Below are 18976 nucleotides of genomic sequence, written 5' to 3' on the forward strand. Positions count from 1 at the left end.
TACATTGCTCTCTTAGTAGCTCTGAATATAAGTTAAACCCTTTTAGTGAGTCTCCAGGTTTCTGCCCCTTGGCAAGTTTGGGTAAGATGCAGCTGGAACACACTTTGTTCTTCAGGGAAAATTGTAGGCTAACGTAGGGTACCAAAATTAGAGACACCACAGTAGTCAGCTGTAGTCGCAACGCACGAGCCAGTGCATTCCGTAGAGGGATATTCCCACGTAGTACTTTTCGCACTGAATTGTCTTCCAGGATAATGGTGCTTCCCAATACTGTGAGACGAGGTGGCGTAACCAGTTACAGTTATGGATTTACCTGATACGCTTACTCGGTGGTAATACACGGATGCCACAAACAGTGATTTTATTCTGTAAGTGGACCGGCACGGTAACCATATCGTTATCCGCGGAGCATGGGTCTGGGACGGACACTTTGCAGCAACCCAATCGCGCGGAAACAGCCGCTGGTTCAATCACCTATGGTTCGGCGGGCGATGTGATTTTCTCATGGTGAGTTATTTAATGTTCCTAATACGTTGTGTAGCCTGAATTATTGGCATTGATCTGGTTTCATGGAGAAGGAGAACCGACAAAATTTGCCCTACTGGACAAAAAAGAATCAGAGGCGGTTGATGAAAACTGTGGCAGTTTCATTGTAAAACAGAGAAAGACCACTTCGTTGTCCAAGGCTGTTACGGGAAGTAATCTCTCTAGGCTGGTCGTCTTTATTTGGCAAACCGGGAATGTTTGGATGAACTTGGTCGGGGCAGTAGGGTGCTCAGCATAATGAATTATCAATGTGCAGAGCTTGTTTTTATCACCCATCCGAGCACGACGCTTTTGTTGGATGTCAGCGCGAATAAATTTCTAAGCTTAAATAATATCGTTCGTTTTAGTACACGTTTGCGAGGTAGCGGTAAGCTTCACGCTAGTACTACGGCTCTTCCGTTGCTTCGGCGTCGAGGGGAGGAGATTTCGTAGGGCCGTATTTTAAGGTTAGTCCTGGACAAACGCACAGAACACAAATTAGCTTGAATCGGAGTTTTTTTTTTGTGTGGCTGAAATACGTCTTTGAAACCCCTCACGGCAGGGGAATTACATCCACGCTCGGTAGTATGATGGCGGAAAAGCTGTCAGTTTATTCCGAAGGCCAAGCGCCGTCATGAGTAGGCGCCTTTACCGCGATTGTACCTCCTCGTAAAACGTGGGATCTGGCGGTCAATACTAGGGTTGTCCCATGTTTCTCGTAATGGGACTATGAAAAACTCCCATGCATCTTTCTCCACCTTCTCCTCCTCCTCCTTCACCCCTTCCTGCTCTACACCTCCTTACAAAATGGCTGCCAATTTGTGTTGCGTCGTGTGAACTCTAGCATCATCGGAATTTTTACGTCTATGTGAAATTCCCGCCGCACGAATGAATGCGAGGTGCTTCCCGTCTGCCGACCCCTGTTGTGAAAATTGTGGAACCAACCTAGCTAAACGTGTGACGAACTGCAACGTCTCCTCCAAGTGAACGACCTTCGAGCCTACGCAGCGGGCCACCGAACCAACGAGAGGCCTAAATGCAGTGGCCGCAAACGGAGAGTGGTTCGTCGTAGAAAAAAATATGTTCCGCCGCTGCGAGCCGGTTCAAGGTAAGAATTGCACGCTTTTATTGTAACAAACAATTTGGGTGACCTGTGGCCCTTGTAGTGTAAGATTACTCACTGTTTCCTGCACCACTGTACCGGCGATTCTCCGCCTGTCGAGGCGATTGTAGTACGTGAAAGAGGGCGCCATGCCCGGAATGTCATTGGGGAAGCCGAAGGGTATGGAGCAATGTCGATGTCAGAGTCTAGGCTTTTTAACATGAAAGTCTTTTATTCCCGGATACAGAAAGATTTCAATGACGTCATATCCGTCACGGAAATGACGCCAGTACAACGGAGCAAGCAACCTGTAAAGGGTGCCCCCTTGCACACAGGGTCTTCTTGCGCGGAAGCAACCTTTAGTACTATAGTGTACGTTTATATTTTAACAGGGAAGTGTTTTATGCCGGTAGGCACCAACATTTCACTGACATCATATCAGTAACGGAAATGATGCCAGTACACCTTTGCAGAAGCGACCCGCCAGCAGGACGTCGCTCCCCAAGCACACCAACAATACAGCCGATCACCCGGAAATCATGCTCAGCTGCAGACTTCCTAGCGTTCGTGTGTGTCTATATCTCTTCCTTCCTGTCCGCATTCTTGCTGCGCTGTCCTCCCATAATTATGTTAAACAACCCCAAAAAGCCCCTTCATTGAAGATTTCGCTGAACATTTCGCTTTCCTGCTTTAGCGATTCCCATGACAGAGATATTATTAGTAGAAATTAAGAAGAACAAATGGATGTGGGTAGGGCATGTAATGCGAAGGAAAGATAGCCGTTGATCATTAAGGGTAGCAGAGTGGATCCCTAGAGAAGGCAAGCGTAGCAGGGGGCGGCAGAAAGTTCGGTGGGCAGGGGAGATCAAGAAGTTTGCGGGTATCAATTGGTCGCAGTTTGCACAGGACCGGGATAATTTGAGATTAATGGGAGACGCATCTGCCCTGAAGTGGGCGTAGATAGGATGGTGATGATGACAGAGAAATTAACCACATTTTCCTGTGCGCGGGTCGCGAGCAGAATGAAATGTTTCCTCTCTCTGAAAGGCGCTTGAAATATAAGGTAGCAAGGCTAAGTGTTTTTGTCACGCTGTATCTGTGGCTCATCATTAGCGGGAAAATGTGAATTTGGTTGGGCGAGCGCCGTAGAACCGATTTTCTTGAGAAGTACCAGTAAGTCCCGCCTAGCCTCGTATGTGGTAGATGACAGCCGCGTGCACCTGCCGGCTGCATTAGTTTGGCTGGGGAGGGTGAGAGTCGCGGCGCCGTGGGGGGAGGTCGACAAGAGCAGCTCTCCATGCGCTAGGCGGGTGCAAGTTTAACCAGCAGGTGCCATTCCCCGGGAGCATTCTGTGGGGTCGGCGGGCGTCTGCTTTGTTTGGCAGTGCTTCATTTAGCATGTTCATTTATCGGAAGCGTCACAACGACGGGAATCGGTTGGCAACATTAGGAGGAGAAAGGGAGAAGCGCGCTGTGGGTTGCGGGTGGGGAACCGGTAACACAACACTATCAAAAGGGGAGAGAGGGCTATGGAAAAGCAATTTGAGAAGTTGGTCGCTGTAAGAGTTGCATTCCGTTTCGAACCACACTTCGCCTTGACTTCATTATTCTTTACCATCTGGTCAGCGGTGGTGTCTCGGATGAAGCTGCCATTTTGCATTAAATAAGAATTCAGACAATACAGACCTTCGAGCACAGAGTGACAAATGCCGCGTCATTACAATGCAGTTTCTTTTTCTTTTTATTGTTTTCATAACGGCTGTGCAACACGGGCCTGTAAATGTAGAAGTAGATTTAAAGACCTCTGTTATCGCGGTTGCCGGTGCTTCCGCGGCTTTGCGGCAAACATGCCTAGCGGCAACGGCAAAGTCAGTGTTTGTGGAGCAAGTGCAAGCGAACAGCGCAACTATGAATGCCTGGTGGACTTCACTCCTTGCTGATTGCTGACATGTTTTTCGTTGAAGAGAGCTGTCGTAATGTTCTTAGCAAGGTAGTTTGTACTCTCGATGTACGTGTTTTATTGATTGAAGGTCTTAATATTGTGTGGTTAGTTATACGTTTAGAAACATGTTTCTATGTAAGCAATTGCTATGCAACTGCATACTGTGTGCATACTGTTTGTATACGGTTTTCTGTGTGCAGAAAACAGACATTTTAAGTTTTGCTATTGAAATGTTGCAACAAAAACGAGAAATTGCTAGTACCTAGTAATTACTGGTAAAAATTAAAAGTAGTAATTACGTTCAAAGCTATTTCTCACCACGTAGAATAAAATAAATACGAGCTATGAGCCTTATAACAGCTCCCAACTATAGTCAAGAATTCCCCCACAGCGCTTCTATAAAACACCTAAAAGACAGCAGCTTCCAGAGGTGATAGAGCTGGATAGAGATTGGCTGGGTTTATTGATGATGTACCTACGCTCTGGCACCTACTTACACAGGTAATTGCGAACGGCCTATCCCAGGGTGCGAAGAAATCAAAGCCCTTCTACCCTTTGTAAGAAGTTCAGCGATGCTGGCGGTGTGGTTGGATACGCTGTGCTGGGGCTCGGCTTCATTCATGATTTGCTATATTAGACTACCAGGACAGTGGCCCGGTCACTATCTCACAGAATAAGGACACGCAAAATTTTTGTCCATGGACAAGGATGCTTTATTACAATTGAGTCCCAAAAATTCGCAGTCACCTAATTAGAATTTCTATTTAATTGGAGGAGAGTACCTAGTGGCGCGTAATCAGCGATATAATTCCAGTCGGGAATGGCACCGTTAACCAGCGTCCTTTTTCCAATGGCGTTTCACCGATGATAGGGCCCCATCCCCTCTTTTTGTTCATTTCTTGTTTGCGTTATTCTATCTCATGCTATCAACAAATGAAAAATACCATGAATGTTCTACTTAACAGTACATAGCAGCCGTTTAACAATCAGTCACAGCCTGCTGCAGGGATTGGCCATTCTTAAACTGGCTTTATTTCCGTGTACAACTAACCAAGTATCACAGTACTGAACTGAGCTTTATGTTGCAATCGGCGATAAACACAGCGCTACAAAACCGCGCTGTTTGCTTAGCCGACAGTTTCCCCCTGCTCTATATATAGGGGCAGAAAACCGCGTGATCGACAACTGCGTTGTAGCCGCTGTTGCCACGCACCGCCGCTTCAGCTGCAGCGTCAGCATCCATGTGCCTTTGGATCCAGGGTACGTAATAGGAGACGTCGGTGTAGAAGCCGAATTTCTCTTTCTTGCATCCTCCGCCCCAGCTGACAATGCCCACCTGTTCAGTCATACAAAACATAAAGCAACATGATTGATACAGCTAATTGTCTTACCACTGGTTATTTCTCCACAACTCAGTAAAAAATTTGTCGCAGGCAATGATGTGTGCCAGCCTGAAAGCAAATATCTTTCCACATCTACGTGCGGTACAGAAACACCACCTCCACCATGACCGCCACAGTCAAGACTGCCATAATAAACGCTGTGCAAATCTTATCTATTCCGGCATATCTAGTACAACGTTATCTACTACGGCATATTAAAACGTCTCTGTTCCGCATGTGACTATAGGATCTCCTTCTCCTTATCATCATCAGCCTACTCAGGCCCACTGCACGACGGCGGTCTCTACCATTGACTTCCAACTGCTTTTGCCCTCCGCTGTTCGAGTCTACAGGTAACCCCCAAGCTTCTCCACTTCATCCCTCTATCGTGTGATTGGCCTTCCGCTGCTTCTAGAGTCATCTCTTAACATTCATCCTGCTGTCCTAATTGTCACCGGTTGTCTGTTCGTCTAACTACACAGCCATTCCAAGAGCATTTCTTTTCCGTCGTTCGAAAAATGATATCGTGATCTCTAGTTTGTTCTCTGATGCAGGTAGCTCGTTTCTTGCCCACTAGTGTTCTTCCTAACATTATTCATTTCATGGCCGGTTGAGGTAACAGAAGTTTGATGTGTAGTTTTTTATAAGGCTCTGTATGCCATCACAGGAAGTATCCACTTGTAGAATTTTCTTTTGATTGACAAAGGTAGCTTACTTTTGCCTTGCCGAGTGCATGCCGAGTGCTCCACAACACACCTATTCTGTGCCAGATTTCTTGTGGTTTGGGTCAGCACTAACCATTAGTCCGAGGTAGGTGTATTCTTTTACTTCTCTAGCGCTTCCTTTCCTAAGCTGAAGAGGAGGTTTCTGGTTGTTCCTGATTACTTTAAATTTATTCATATTTATTTTTAGCCCCACGGAGTGCTTTGTGATTGTAGTTTCACCACTACACATCAATTTCGCCAGATAATTTACCGCAGAAAAGTTCAGAGTGGAGCTCAGGGTTGATATAGACAGTATACATACTGGTCGTCACTATAGTCGCGAGTGCTGGAGCAAGTGCGAAATGTGTTTTCTCATAGCCTAAAATGCCGCAAACGATTTCTATGCCGTTTACAGAGGGAGAAGTGTCGGTACAATACGATATATTTTAGCTTGCAAGGGATCCTTTTGGGTGCACAAAGGATCACTCAAAGGGTTCCAAAGCCCATTAAATAATAACTGCGTGGTGGTGGCAGGATTTCTCAATACATGTGTATTAGGTGCTGTTAGAGTGGTGATGTTTATTTATTTGTATACTGGGTCAACTATATTTTATAGGGACACAGCATCACTTACCGTAAACTATTCCAAAATATATTTTGGGGTAAAGTCGATTGTCCCACCAATCTCCTCCCCCACGAAGTATGAATATTTTTTCACTATCACCGAACCTTCGTGCTCTGAGAAATCGCACCAAATTGTTCCCTCTCTACTCGACCGCGGACAACGCGACGAAAGCTACGCGCTCGCTCTCCTAGAGAGGGGGGCGGCTCGCGGCGTTCTCTTCGCCCACCTTCGATATTCACAGCCCGGGAAGTTTTATTCTTTGCTCCGGAACATGGAGACGCCATTTTCCGGTCTGGTGCCAGAAAAAAGCAGGCATGGCTGTCTGCTCGCAAGCGCACAATCAGGCTGGAAGGGCGTTTTTGAAGCAGTAAACGTTTGTTGTCCAGTGGTGTCGTTGAAAGGGGAGTATTGAGTACACTACTCAAACTTTTCGCGCACTCAGAACACACAAGAAACACCAAACTGTGCGTACAGGTTCTGGTATGGAAGAGGTTGATACACAGTGCCGCTGACGGCGCATCGTCATAGAAGATGCGAGATATAGGCTGCGAAGTTGACCAGCGATAGCCAATAGGAAAGCTATGGCCTCAATGACGTCGTTTACCCCATGCAAGGGGTGCATAATGAAAAAAATTGTGGCGCGCATGGCTGCTTTTTCCGCGTCTTTCACAGCGATTTGAAATCCCCGCTCACCGCTTTACTTAGGTGTGTAATATTGAGCTCAGGTATTTCTGGTAGTGTAATGTAAAGGTTGCGCAAGTTTACTCGCAGTCCTCAGAGAGTGTTGCATGATTACTATAATTGGTGGATATTCGGCTGGCTCAAAACTGTGCGCGCCTGTGAAATAATTACTCGAGTTTCCTTATTTTACTCGTTATAGTGTTTAGATTACTCGTTAAATTTTCTGCCTAACTCGAACAGTTTCAGCATGTCAAGACAATGGCAATTAGCATCACGTGAGAAACATTTCTTGCACTCTTATTGCATTAAATTTAATAATATGGGCGGCGGTCAATGCAAAATTATCTACGTTTACTTGGAGAACATTATTAACTTAAACAAGTCATAATTTGGCAAATCTCAAGGGAAACTCTTAACTTGCAAGTGCGTCAAACTGATAGAATGTTAGCAAATAAATCCTATTTATCACCCTGCAAGCGTAACGTATTATATGATTAAGGGTGACCGCGAGCTGAAGAAATATTTGGTGTAGACAGTCTATGTAAATCGCGTTTAATTATCTAGGCACAGTCAAGACGGGTCTACAAATTTTGCTAGAGGGTATTTTGCTGAAATCGTCAATGACCGCTAATGTAAACAAAACTAAGCATAATATTTTTCTTTCCACCCTTGACAACTCGCAGCATTAGCTGTTTGTTTTCTTACTGCTGCATATCTGAAATGCGTTCGGCGAAGTTGGCAAGAAAACGTTTAGTATTCGGCACCTAAACAAGTTGACTTTCTCAGTTTACAATAGCAAGTTCATCTTAAAAGGACCATTACGTGGCCTTTGCTGTAACAGTTTATAATTGTAAAAAAAAGTGCTGAGAGTTGATGTTTTTTTTCTTTTATAGACCACAAACAACCATTGGTGCCTGTTCCTAAAGCAGCCGCGGAGTACTGCTGCCAGCTCCCCGTCGTCGCTGCTACCAGGGGCGATGTTCACGCCTAGATTTTTCAATGTATTTTTGCAAATTGCGTGTTGTAATGTCATGACGATTTCTGCAAAGAAGGTGTATTGACGTGGGTGTATGTGGAGGTGATCATATTTGTCGGCCTTCGATCTTTATAGCAATGCTTTATTAGGAAGAGTTTATTGATACGCCGAAGATACAGGAATGCCCTTTAGTGATAATCGGTATTATGCACTTATGCAATAAAGCGCAGCACTTAGACATCACCGCTATCCTCGGTTATGTTTGATAGTGTCTTACATCCAATACGAGCCACCCAAGCCGCCACTGTAAGCATAAATGCTAAACAACGTTCATGAACGTTCCGCAAAAATGTAAGGTTTGAAAAGAAAAATTTACAGTATGCAATTAACACTTCTTCAAGGATTTCGTGAAGTGAACATTCGTCGTACGGTGTACAGCTTCCGCCGCCAGCTCAGTAGGCGCCTAAAGGCGACGCTACAGGTGGATGCAAAAGTCGACGTGTTTTGGTTCTCGCCATGAACCAACATGCCACAAATATAACAACAATAATACCATACCTGCGTCCAAACTATCTCATCGCCTTCTACACCTTGCATTAGTGGGCCGCCGCTGCTTCCTTGGCAAGAGTCCCCTGGAAAAGTTAAGGGCAAAACAATTATATCACACTCACCGAAAGAAATCTGAAAGAGCATCGCTTACTGCCTCGAATCAAAATCTGCAGATGTATTGTTTAGAGACCGATACATAGCAGCGCGACATTTACGGTAAAAGCACAAAAAAGGTGGTCCCCATGTATCTTTTGGCACAAGGACTTCCAATTGTTTAGAAGATACAAATGACGATGACAGCGTGATGTTAAGAAATTGTAGTTTCCCGCACTTCTTGCGGCCGAATTCGCTGCTGCGAGATCAAAAGCCATGCGAAATACTCGGCGTAGGCTATTTCCGGGAAATCAAAGTATTGAAACAATATGAAGGCAACTAAAAGATACCTTCATTTCACACAGGTTTGGGAATCGTGTGGCATCAGGCATAAATCGTCGTTTGCTTGTAAAGGTTTTGTAAAATTTGCAGATCTTGACGTTTGTAAAGGTTGCAAAATTTGAAGCTTCCCTAAGGGTTGATTGTAAGCTTTTTGTTCCACCCCCTGCGGTGGCTCAGTGGGTAAGGCCTTGTGCTGCTGAGCCCAAGGACGGGGGTTTGATACCGGGCCATGGCGGGAGGCGTGAAGCAAAAACGCCGGTGTGTTCGAAATTTAGGAGCACGTTAAAGATCCCCACGTGGTCAAAACTAATCCGGAATCATCCGCTACGGCGAGCCTCATCGTCTGAGCAGCATCGTCGGGTTGAACCCCATAATCAATCCATCAAAATAAAGCTTTTGTTGCCAACATGAAAAGCAATGACTACACCCAAATAATTGTCTGATGAAACTGAGCAGTAATGACTCAACCGATTGTGATGATGTTGCTATACGTATCATACCAATTCCACCGCCAAAATATTGCAGCTCTTTCAGCACAAGGATAAAAGGCATTTCATAGGCATACCACCCAAATATAGGAGGTCCTATGCGGTACACGGTACCGAAATAAAAAAGGGCAGTTCATAACTCAAGATTACCCTTGAAAAGGGCTTTCGTCGAAACGCCATTCTGTTATTTATTCGTTACCTAATATGTAGTATTAAATACAGCACAGAAATAATACTGCAGGTACGGCTGAGATAAAGCTGCAAAACATTGCCGAAGGTGAGCACTTCTATTGACGCCCAGTCTGCTTTCTTGTAGCGCTTTTTGGTCTTTTCATTCCACTAATTCCCACCAATATGCGCACAGCATTTTGGTGAAGCGACCTATCTTGTTCAGTACTACAATTGCGTAGTGATAAAAGTTTGTTGCAGATAGTTGGTCTTGAAGCAATGATCAGCCTAGTCGAGGAACGACCACGTTCTCGGGTGCACAACTGGTCATTGCGAAAAAGGAGCTCTTGAAAATTTAAGTTAAACTAGCTGAAATTGGTGACATTTTGCATGGTTATCCCACAACATGATATGTGAGCGTATTTAAAAGAATTTTGATCATAATCGGAAACCATATGCTTCTCAATTAACTCAATGATTGATGGGGAAAAAAAGTGGTTTCGAAACTGCGAGTGCAGACATTTGCAATGTACCCAAAAATCGTGGCTACAATTTAACGAAACAGGGGACGTGACTGGTAAACCTGTCTTGAATTCGCCAAGCCGAATAGTGTGGTTTTTGGTACTTTAACGAGACACATGGCGCAGATCGGAATCAGACAAAACCGCAGGGCTTAGAAACGTGTTTAAACGTTTTGTTTCTAATGTCTTTTTGGCTCTTTATGACGGTTAACTAATGCTCGGTGCCATAGCTAAAAGAAATATTGGCGGTTACCATGGCAACTAATTTTCATTTCAATGGCAGTAGGGCAAAGAATTGCAGTTAAGGTGTATTCTTAAGGCGACTGATAAAACCACTAATTGCTAACTGGGAAATGCTGTGCTTGAACCATAAACGGACGACAATTTGCCTTTTTGATGCACGACTGCTCTCTACGTGGCACCAGATGCACCAGTGGCCCTTAGTGAACTCAATCGGCATTTTAGATTGTTACAGGAACCGAGTTCAACATGACAAGCTATACTAATGTATTATCTTGTTGATATCTGACGTCATCGTTAGCATAATGCACCCATAACCGAAGGGTATAGCTGACAAACAGAACATTCAACCACCTTTATTGGTAGAAACTGATGTGGAGTTGTTAAATTTAGTAAAAGATTTATTAAGTTACACTGCTCGAATGTCCATGACAGTTTGCATCGATATGTGAACGTGTAGCCATAGGTTATGTAAGTTTCTCTGGTCTGCTTTCGAAATTGTTCGCATCATAATGCGGACCTGTGGTTACGCTTACAGATTGGTTATTTGGTTTTGAACAGGTAGACCAAAGAAATCACGCCTGTAGTTTCGAATAAAGTAGTATCCTTATATATCAACTTTCACCAAACGTTTAGACACAGAGAGCTATTTAACTGTTGCACTGTTTTATTCACCTAAATGTGACAAAATAAATTAACAAGACGCTAAGCACGTCTTTATTTTCTGGTGACAATTGTGCCACGGGGGAGGCTACGGTGGGAGCGCTATACTTGGCGAGGTGCGTTGAAAAATTGGGTTTTCTTTCATATCACCGTAATCCTTTCTTAGTTGTGTCCACGTTACAATGACTGAGATCCTTCGCCAATCGGCTTCGTTAGGTATTTATGCAGACTTAAATTTTATACTGGTCCAACGTTGATGCTTACGACGTGCCAAACAACACCAAATTTATTGTACATCAAGTTTGAGTACAGGTTGACGAGGTTAACGTAAGGTCTTTAGTCGGGTCCAGAACATGTCTGCTTATGCTTCACCAAAGAGAGAACTCATTTTACGGAACCGCACATTGCTACTCACCTGGTTGCTATTTATGTACTTAGCAAGCTCAAATAGTTTTGTGCGAATATTTGCAAGTATTTCCAACAGCACTGGTGTGTTCAACGTAATTACTACTTCAAGATTATAGTAGCCGGCAATAGTGTCAAACCTCTTTTTGTGTTCCTAAACCAATCTCTATTGTGAGAGCCATGGCACACAGTAGACGGACCCAGCTTCCTCGGGACAACAATCAACCGCACGAGAATTCATGTTATGACGAGGCGACGAGGGCGTTTTCTAGCGGTTGTCTACGCCGTCAAGGTGCAGGAGGACCTACTTTAACATTACATGGCTACGGCATCGTTTCTAACATTTTCTAACCACACCATTGAAGATTGCAACTCCTGCGTCTTGCTTCAAGTGGGTGACACACATGCCTGCTGCGGTTCTCAATTACTTGCCTTAGAGCTCATTAGTAAGAAACCTAGCGTCCATACTCATGTACATACTAATGCCTCAGACACACGATCGTCGGCGATAAGGATCTGGCTCGGTTCCTTCCGCATTACAACCTGCACCCCACTTAGAAACGATGCTTTCTTGATGGCTACTTAGCTATGCTGAATGCACTCTCATTCTTATAGTATTTTAAAAGAGCCCAGAAAATGGGCGTCTTTAATAATTATAGGTCACCAATAGATTATTTTAGAATGGTCACCGAGTGTCGTAAATATATTGTCTGCTCTAGCAGGAATAACGCTCATAATTGAAGTGTGTTAACTTTTGAAGGGCAGAACGAGCTGCAAAGACTTCGTGCAGTGTGGAGTCACAAGCAATATTTCAGCTGACAAAGTCAAGTCAACAACCCACCTCCTTTCTTTCAAAACGCTGCCAATTAAATTCACAAGAAATGATGCGGCCACCTCAGCATCCCAATTTCTTTGCGAAGGGGTCTCTCTTGGCTGTAGGGGTCTATCTTGGCTCATCCACACTTAACTGACCCTAATTGCACATTCAGTGAGCTGAGGTTAGCAAGTGCGAGAAATCCTTTATACGAGTGCAGTTTTATCCGCCTTTAAAAGAAACGCCCCTTCAAAACAATCGAGAAGTCTTAACCTCGCTCTACTCGCGATATATGCGAAGACATTGTGTATGTCAGTAACATATACTCTAACTCCATCGCGCTAAGCAGAAGCCCGCTGGGTGCGCTCCAATTTTACTTTAGACAGTTTTGTTGCCGTCTTCGGAACGGGATTAACGTAACGCGCTGTCCAAGAAGATGGCAACGAAGCTGTCTAAGGGGAAGTTGTAACGCACCCTTTATGTAGACCTCATGACGTGGGAGTTGGCCTTCAATGATCCTAAGGCACTTAGCAAGGCTGCATGGAAAACTAATGCATTTTTACTGGTCGCGCACAGCGCAGGTCTGGAAGTGGGGACGATTTTTTGCGCGATCCTTCAAGGAGGTGCTCTCTGTATGTATGTGACAGTGCATTCCGTGCGTTTCCAAGCCGGAGCTTTTCATTTTCATTATTTCTTTCATGGCGCACCGGGTGAACTAATATACCCTCTGCCGTTAGTCACACCCACACACATGACACATGCACACACACTGGCGCTTTTTCTCTTTCTCCCGCTCTCTCAGTAGGACTTCTAAACGGCTAACAAATGTTTCTACGTCGAAGCCCAGCACACATTCATTGCGTCCACCATTCAGATAGAGCGCCCTGGCTGCCGTAACGATGGCGATGCGTGTTTCCGTAAGTGCCTTGGGTTGCTTTCCCACACAGACATCCTTTTACTTATGTCCGCGTAACCCATCTAGGGAACGAGACATTGCAGGCTGAAAGAAAACGAAGGAGCAGCTACTGGCGAAATAAGGCGGGACGCCCTACTGAGGGGTCATCTCCCAGCGCGGCGCCACGGCTTAGTGTGTCTGGCTGCCTCCGAATCGCACATTTGCCAGACGTTCCTCCCCTGTTTGTGTCTTCTCAACTGAACCATGGGACACTCGCGCGGAATATTCATACACGATTTGCAACATGCTCGGCGGCGGCGAAGCGCTGCGAGATAACGGCAGAGTTTTGCGCGCGCCGGCTTGCGTTCGCTGACAACCGATTCATTCCCGAGACGCAGAACATATGCGCCATTGACTCATAAAGACCACAGTTTGCGCACAACCTTCGCTTGAGTGAGTGTAGTAATCGTTTGTGCAATTTCAATTCCTTTAAATTATTCCGGAGCCCTGCACTACGGAGCGCCGAAAGCCCAGGTTTGCAGAACCGGCGCGTTAAAGCAGGAGAGTTCGAATTCGAAGGCTATTTATTTGCCATCGGTGGAGGCGGAATTTCTAAAAATACTGAACACGTCTTTCAAGGATACGTATAAGTAACATTTAATAGCACAAGCAGGCTTGATGAGCTGAAGGAACAGAGGGACACACGTAATTGTAACCGCACTATCACCGACTGCCATGATTGTCGGTTGGTGAATCGGTTAGAGGGTGACGGTGCTCTCCTGTTGCTGTCGTTGTTTCTTTGCACTTTGCTCGGAGTACAAATGTTTCCCTTCGTGTGGTCGTGGTAACAGCTTTTATTCTTTTTTCTTTTCCCTGTATGCCTAATTATCAAGCTATGCATCTTCGTTGATCCCAAACGCCACGAAAGGGACGTGCTCTCCAGTCTCCGTGCGACTTATCCAAACAGTGGCCTCCCAGACGGCAAACGTACCCCTACACCTTTTAAAGTGAATAATTGCGAATGTACGGGAAATATTACGCATAACAAAGAACAGCGGAGAGCTGAAACGTGTTCCTGGTCACCCACATATTATGAAGCGAGCACTTTATATGCTGTACAAAATCGCTGAAGGCAATGCTATAAGTCAAAGGTCAGCTAGCTACTACTGTGGCGAACATGAGAAGCACAGCGCATCGGTGTCGTCATTCTTGCAATTTTTGTCCTTTTGTATCTTTTTTCTTTATGTCGTGACGCACCAACAAGCCCAAACATTTTACTGAGAACCCCTGACCGCGTCGTTATTCAAAATATCGTACTCTCATGTGCACTTAAGTGGTACATGCGACATTTGCGCGGGAGGTTCAAACACGATTTTTCAGCATGCTGGCCGGCGGCCACGGTGCGCTGCGAGGTAGAAGCACAGTTGCGCACGCTGCCGTGCTTTCGCTCATCACGCAAACATTTACTGGCACGTAGCACAAATGCGGCGTGACCGAAAAGACTGCAGCACTCGCTGCGCACAAATTTTATATCAAGGAGTAAAAGTAATCGTCAGTGCATTTTTTGCGCCCATCCATACTTCTGTTTATTTTTCGCAATAATGTAATAACCCCACTACGACCGTTAGCTGCTGACTGCGCAACCTGCCAAAGGGGCATCGGTGGAGGCGAGGGAAACAGAGTTTTGAAAGAGGTGTCAGCGGTGGTGAGCAGGAGCACCGGGGTAGCGAAGAGTAAATTGGTGATACCGCAACAAAAACTTGGAGGGGGGGGGGGGGGGAAGAGGGTGCCATATACTGCATTGCAGTAGAAATCGAAACAAATTCTTTGTTAATTAAAGCTATGGAATAGCCAGTTTTCCTCTCCCCTGCAATTGGCTCCTTCGCAGCTCTGTGGTTGTGCACACAAAAAAATCAAAACCACGGATAAATTCCCCTACAACAGTTTCCCGGCACTTACCACTTTCTGAGTTGGCGCACATCATCCCTTGCGGTCTGTAGTTCTTCCCGTGAGGGCTCGTCCAGCAGTCTGCTTCTGTTCCGATTACTTTCACTATTTGTTCCAGGTGTTTCACGAAATACTGCCTCTCGCCACTTTTTTGAGCTCCCCAACCAATAACCACCGCCGACTCACCCGCTCTGTAGAATGTGGACTGACCTGAAATGTTGGCTGTGTAAAGAATGAGGTGGGATATATTTTTTATAAATGATGTGTACACTTTGATGACGAGGGTGACAAATATTGCAATTTTAAACATTTCTACATCACCATAATATACACTGAACTGCCGGGCTTTTTTTTGAGCTTTTGGCTCCGCGATTGTGCAACTTTTCTATTACGCGAACACTGAGTTACAAACGATCTCCCTTACGCCAGCCTCTCATAAGCTGACGTCAGCTTCTACGACACGAGTGATAAATTAAAACCGTACAGGATTAATGGAGAGTAAACGGAGACGTAAAAATCTGCAGAAAACAGGCGGAAATAAAGGGTTAGAATATGCAAGCAGCTTCAATCTTTTAGTAAGGCTTATAACTGAGCTTGTTGGTAGAAGTTTATGACGAAAAAATCTTTTAGAAAATCCCATTCCCAGACATTGTGTGATGCACCGCGAAAGGTAGTCAAAAAAACGTTGAGGGACTCCGCGTGGCCCTCCTAATCAACAGCTTCGCGAGTACTTTACGTATACTTTTGCGTTTGCCTAAACCTCCTCCTTTGTAAAACGAAAAGCTTAGGTGAGTTAGCAAAGGTGCAAAGTGCCTATTTTCACTCTCCGTGAACACGAACGATATCGATACAGCAGCATATGCAAAAAGAAAAAAATTAATGAAAAAAATTGCGCCCACCTCCCCGCAAGGGGAACCCTGTGTAGATGCGACGCATCGTGGGGTTCACTTCGTGTTTCCGTTGGATTGATTCTGAAATCGCGTGAAACGGGTCGGGAACGAGTATGATTATTATGTTTTATGATTATAATATGTTTTATTGGCCAATTTTGGTCAATCTCTCTAAGTGGGGCTTGGGGCTTCGCTGTCGCAACGACCTTTACTCCATCACTGTTGCTGTAAGTGGGAGCTTCTTTTCTTTTATTGCAAGTGTTAATCATTGCCCCATCATGCGTTGTATCAGTAGCTTCTTGACGTAGTTTGAATGAGTCAAGGATATGAGGCGAGTTCGTAGCCTTTGATTCTGTCTCTGTTTTGTGGTGCAGTGGGAAGAGCACCATGTACTTCGCGTCCCGCCCACACAGTCGTGGGATCGAAACCAGGCGCCGCTAACTATTATTTTTTATAGTGTGCAGGGAGGGGTGTGGACGAGAGAGGGGCATCGGAGAGGAGAGGGGGTAAGCGGCGGAGAGCGCAGCTCGCGCGGCGAGGAGAATGGGGGAGGGGCGGACGACAACGCCGACGCTGCCTGGACAAGGGGAGTGAATGAGATGCAGTCGCATCTTATATAAGCACCCCTCTATGCGACGACGACGATGTTTGATTGCGAAGCTTGGTCGTGACGAATAATCATCATCCTTACACGGGAATGGGTGGTGGGTGTAGGAATTTTTCTCAGCCCCCCTCCATGCGACGACGGCGATGTTTGATTGCGAAGCTTGGTTGCGACGAATAATCATCATCTTTAGATGGGAAGGGGGGGGTGTAGATATTTTTCTAATTTTTCCACGGCCATGCACCCCCTCCCAAATCCGAACCGCTTCGAGCATGTCGAAATAGAGCACTCGGGTGGATGCCGGCTTCATAACGCGAGGGGCCCAAGTTCAATTCCCGCCACGGGAAGCATTTTAAGGACGGTAGTGTTTCTTGGGGTACTAAAACGCAGAAATTTCTGTCTGTCTGTCTGTGACTCAATTCAAACGAGAACGCCAAAGTGAAATAAAATCTGCCCAATAGTCTTATGTAATAACAGCGTAATCTAAACGTCTAATGTCGGGGTCAGGGTTCATATATATAAACATTGTTGAACAAGAGCAAGACATTACGCCAATATAAGGCACAAAATCAATGCAGAAGAGCTGTTTGCAGTGTTCCCTTATTAAAATTCATAGATGCTTGGTTTTTGCGATAGCGAATGAAATACTACAACAACTGCCGAAAACCATTGCCTGCTGTTGCTTGCGCTCCCTACTGGCGGCATTTAAAGGAGCCATGAAGAGAAAATGCAAGTTGGTTTTATTCGAAAGATTTCGTGTTTTATAGTGCCCCCAGCGCTTGTCCGGATACAAACGGTGCTTTATTCACTGAGAAATTAAACCATTTAGGTTAAAATTTTGATTTTTCCGCTCAATCGTGCGTTTTCGTGGTCCCAAGTGACATCACTGAAACCGACCGCTCTGCAGCCTAGAGTACCTTCATTCACGCATCCGCCGTACAGGGTAGAGACACGTATACGCTGGCGCCGCCATTTTCGGTTGCTCGCTCGCAGCCGAAGCAAGTCATTGTGTCGAAACCGCGCTAAAATTATCGCCGCAACGCGGTTTACTGAAGAAGTTTGAATCATATTGTGTGTTTCGCGTTGCTAGGTCTCGTGGGAAACGAAAAGAATAACGCGTTGAGCCCGTTGGCCCAATTGCGGCGGCACGGGACCGTTCAAAGGTTGTCTCCACCCTGTACAGCGGTGTTGGTTTGTTCCCGCGTTTCTTTACGTTCCGTAACCTAGATGGCGCCACCATACCGTGGCAAGCGTTTGGTTTGTTTTTGCCCGCATTTAAACCCGGCTTGTTTTTGTTCTGGGTGAAAATATTCGTTCCCTGAAACAGTGCTCGCTCGACCAATGGGGTCACGTAAGACACCGTTGCTTGCGTCAATCCGCCAGTGTCGTCTGAGACAACCCCAAGCCCCGTAGTGCTGTGCAGCGAAACCAAGCATGCTGTGCGCAGTACGAACAGCAGAACGCATCAGTACTTCTATGTTTACATGTGCTTTCGTAACTTCCACTGTTTGTCCCATCATTCCTATTGTTGTGTAAAGAATGTGCCCTAAATTTAAGCGCAAATCGCTCGTTCGTCTAGTTTGTAAGTTCTACCTAATTTGCGTCTGCTTCTGCCAGCCTCCGCCAATCGCAGAGCTTAGCTCATGTGACGACATAGGTTCTGTTGCGGGAAATGAGCTGGTGGGTCGCATGACCATTCCCGTTTTTCCCAATTATGTAGCCTATTTGAGCGAAGTTTACGTTAAAAGTGGTGTCAGTATGATTCTAACGTGACAATCTTTTGAATGAACCAAACTTGTGTTTTCTCTTCATGGCTCCTTTAAGAAATCAAGCGGCAATAGCAACGAAAGGTTCCACTAGATGGGATTCACGTTCCGCTTGGAACGCTCGTGTAGTAGGCCATTGAGGTTCTAAAAATGTTGTAGTAGGGTTGCTCAATTGACACGCGTCTCCGCCGTACGGCAGCGCGGCATCGGGACACCTGACTTGGACCAGTAGAACGCGGTAAATTTGAATTCACTTGAGCAAACCTCCGGCGTTTTATATTGGGAGGAGCGACTCGCAAAGGAACAGCATGACAGGTGAGCGGGAAAGAGAAGGGAGGCCTTTACTTGGCAGGGGTGCCAGTCGACTATCGTCTTTCGGAGACATTTGCAATGAAAGATGCACATACACTGCTCCATGTTTCTCTCGCTTCACCTGTTTTCGTTTTCGCGTTACAGACGCCACCTGTGAGAACTCTGAAACTTCGCTTTAGACACAGTTGGGTTCGGTAACATTTTAACGCACGTCTCCGGAGCAGGAGCCTAGTGCGTTTACCAGCCACCCTGTAAGAATGGAGTGTGTGTTGTTCGAATGAGTGACCCGTGAAAAGTGACCGTCATCCTAACTCAGTAGACGAGGTGTACGCGAAGGATGGT

General features: G+C 45.6%; 1 protein-coding gene across 5 annotated transcripts in view; it reads right to left on the reverse strand.

Annotated features, from left to right (window-relative positions):
• Positions 1 to 4258: 4258 nt before the first annotated feature.
• The window catches only part of LOC144153753 (complement factor B-like), a 182151-nt gene continuing 167433 nt past the window's right edge, over positions 4259 to 18976 (reverse strand). For 4 of the 5 annotated variants that reach the window (XM_077685456.1, XM_077685454.1, XM_077685455.1 and 1 more), the window contains 3 exons: positions 15075 to 15284; positions 8496 to 8569; positions 4259 to 4905 (listed from right to left, as the gene is read on the reverse strand). In XM_077685456.1, the coding sequence (XP_077541582.1) occupies positions 4720 to 4905; positions 8496 to 8569; positions 15075 to 15284 (470 nt within the window). In that variant the 3' untranslated portion in view covers positions 4259 to 4719. The remainder of the gene's footprint in view (positions 4906 to 8495; positions 8570 to 15074; positions 15285 to 18976) is intronic. The other variant, XM_077685453.1, reaches the window with a different exon arrangement.

This window comes from Haemaphysalis longicornis, unplaced genomic scaffold, assembly GCF_048455015.1.
Source record: "Haemaphysalis longicornis isolate Haplotype H1 unplaced genomic scaffold, Haemaphysalis longicornis Haplotype H1 scaffold_9, whole genome shotgun sequence".
Lineage (NCBI taxonomy): Eukaryota > Metazoa > Arthropoda > Arachnida > Ixodida > Ixodidae > Haemaphysalis > Haemaphysalis longicornis.